This window comes from Acanthisitta chloris, unplaced genomic scaffold, assembly GCF_000695815.1.
Source record: "Acanthisitta chloris isolate BGI_N310 unplaced genomic scaffold, ASM69581v1 scaffold1885, whole genome shotgun sequence".
Lineage (NCBI taxonomy): Eukaryota > Metazoa > Chordata > Aves > Passeriformes > Acanthisittidae > Acanthisitta > Acanthisitta chloris.
In genome coordinates this window covers 11,757-14,704 of record NW_008671866.1, presented here as the reverse complement: position 1 = coordinate 14,704, position 2,948 = coordinate 11,757, and the positions used below count along the sequence as shown (strand labels likewise).

Sequence of the window (2,948 nt, the reverse complement as noted above, 5' to 3'; positions counted from 1 at the left end):
TTCCCTGGCATGCTGATTATGGCAGTTTCCATGAAATCCCTTACCATTATTGTTCCAATTCCAAGAATTCATTTACTTAATTTATGGCCTTACTAAATACGAATTGAACATAAACAGCCATATGGGGAGTAGCTGAGGTCACTTCGTCTGTTCAGCCTGGAGAAGAGTAGATTGAGAGATCTCATCATTGTATACAACTTCCTCATGAGGGGCAGTGAAAGGGCAGGGACTGATGGGATTGTTTGGGCTGTGCTGTGCAGGGCCGAGTTGGACTTGATGATCCTTGTGGGTCCCTTCTAGCTCAGGATGTTCTGTGAAAGGATACTTTGTGCTATGTCAGAAATAATGTGCTGTTAGGTGTTCACCACTTTGTAGGTTTTGGTCTCCAAAGCCAAAGTGGCATCCCCCTTCCTAACACCACTGTAGCGACTGCAGAGACATCTCCCAGGGGTAGTGGCTGTAAGTGTCCCACACTTCTGTCATTTTATGCTGAAAAAAGCACTGCCAAGTGTTCATGCTCTTGGGAGTAATATTCCCATCTCTTCAGTAACTGGGGCTGCCTTTGTTTGCCATCAACTTTCTACTATCCAAACCCTGCCAACTTACGCCCCACATGATGCTCAAGCATGAATTTACAGGGCACTCATGTTTGAACTGATGGGGCATTCATGCATCAATTAATTGGCCTCTCATGTGTGAACTGAATGGGCAGTCATGCACAAATGCAGTAAACCCTGCACTTTTTGCCCAGTACAGCATGCAAAGCTCTTTGGATGGCAGGATTTGGTAGGTAGAATTTGCACCAGTTTCCCCACATCCCAGGCATGCACTGTCTCAAAATCTTGCAGGAACTCCCAGCAGTGCAGGCCTTACAATACACCCCTGAACCCTGTGCAGATGGCAGTGGTACATATATCTTCCATTGGTCGCTTACTGCAGTGTTTATTTAAGAGTTTCAAGAAAGAGTCAATTACTCATCAGATGCAGGGAGATTAATCATGGTTCCTTATTCACATGGCATATCAACACTTCTCCTTTATTGTCTCCCTAGGGCTATAGCCTCACATTTAAACTAACAGGATGAAATATAGCCAGGCTCGCACTGAAATACCTCCACATAGCTGCTGTTGCTGTTGTTAATGATTCACAAATGGGGCCTCCAAACAGGCATGCCCTTTCTTTCTTGCACTACTCCCTAGACAACTTGTCTAAGGAAGAAGTAAATAAAACCACATTTACAACAATGACAGATTCCTCACATAATTTCTGCCTCCATTTCGTAGAGCAGAAGGAGACTGTCCCCTCTTCCCTCTGCATTTGTCTTGGACTGCCCTTCCCAAGGCCTGCCTCTCCAGAGGAGCTAGTGTGCCATGCAGAACAAGCTTGCTTTAAAGCCTGGTGAGATCAGCTGCTGATTGGGGATCTCCGCTGCAGGAGGAATTGCTGAGAATGAAGCTGGAGAAAGCTGGAGGAGAAGGGGTGAAAGTTATTTGCCTGTCTTCTTCCATCATGTAACTCTTCAGATGTGCTTTTTGCCATCAGTGCAGTCTGTGCTGGCATGCACCAGTACGTGACAGTATTCACGGCAGTGCTGTTTTTCTGGCCTTTTTGCCTGCCTCTGAACTGTGCTAGATCACCTTTTTAGAGGATAACTCTGCAGCATTTTCTGTAACAACTTTCCCACTCCATCTCTTTGGGAGAATCAGACTGGTAGGAGACAGCCAGAGCACTTCTGTGTCTGATCAGTGACACAGGACAGTCCAGGGGCTGTGAAGCCTCTTTAGAGCTGTGCTGGGTGGTGCCTTCCGAGAACCAGCTCCAACATTTCTCTGTTACCTGAGCCTTGCCTTCCCTTACACTTTAAATCTTGCAGCTCTCAGTCAGATTTACCTTTCAATTAAAGCTGGAAGTTTCACTTGCTTGTAGACAGATGGTAGAGGGGGGAAGGGGCAGGTCTGTAAATAAACTCTTGGGATAGTGAAGCATCTACAAGATCTGTCTGCTTCTAGTTCCCAGTGTTGGTGGTGAGTGGAGCTGAGGCATTTGAGTGCTTGAGAGCACCAAGCAGCAGCAGGCAAGCAAGCAGTAAAGCTGGGGGCATGTTTGTAAACTGTAGCATGCAGAGTATTAAGCTCCACATTGCTCCAGTAGGCAAACTATTATGTTTTGCATCCAGACATAAATGCAGTAACCAATCTCTTCTCTAGGGCTTCGGAGGGCAGAACTGTGGAGGTACCATACAGAGGGGATGTGGAGCACACCATCCTGGACATCCTTGGGGGGCTGCGCTCCACCTGCACCTACGTGGGAGCTGCCAAGCTCAAGGAACTGAGCAGGAGAACAACGTTCATCCGCGTCACCCAGCAGCACAGCCAGGTCTTCTCTTAGCCCAGGACTGGGGGCCAGGAGAGAGAGGGGTGGGGGAGAGGAGCAGGAAGGGCTGCTGTTTTCTTTTGCTTTCTCCTCCATTTTGTGTTAGTGGCAAACTTTCCTCTCAGAATGGCAGTGTCATAGCCATTGGAGGAGCTATGGCTGAGATTTGGAAGGGGAAGGTCATGCTATTGACACAGTGCCATTGGTTCCAAAGGCAATAGCCTCATCTTTTATTGTGCCTATTTTATTTTTTAATCAACATTTCTTCACCTGTTTTTTTCCCTTCTGATAAATAGCTTCTGAAACCTCAATTAACAAGGAATTGGCTTGTACAGACATGGCTGTTAACGCCTGCACACATTCACACATTCCCTTTTTTAAGACTGACCTGTCAGCTACCACCGCTTCTGGCAGTGCACCCGCCAGAAATTGCAGGCTGGGAGAGAAAAAGATACAAGCAATTGCATGGAGAAACAAAAAATCAAATTCTCCTAATCATTGTTCTGGACAGAGAATGGGTGTTAGTAGCAAAGCTGCCAGCCTGCAGAATGTCAGAGGTGGAGGGTGGATGAGGC

At 46.9% G+C, this 2,948-nt stretch overlaps 1 protein-coding gene across 1 annotated transcript in view; it reads left to right on the top strand.

The window, feature by feature from the left end:
* Nucleotides 1-2,388, top strand: part of LOC103801822 (GMP reductase 1-like) — a gene marked incomplete at its 5' end in the record, with an annotated part of 15,386 nt that extends 12,998 nt beyond the window's left edge. Inside the window, one exon of the mRNA XM_009074253.1 lies at nt 2,208-2,388. Within this exon, the coding sequence (XP_009072501.1) occupies nt 2,208-2,388 (181 nt within the window). The remainder of the gene's footprint in view (nt 1-2,207) is intronic.
* Nucleotides 2,389-2,948: the final 560 nt, after the last annotated feature.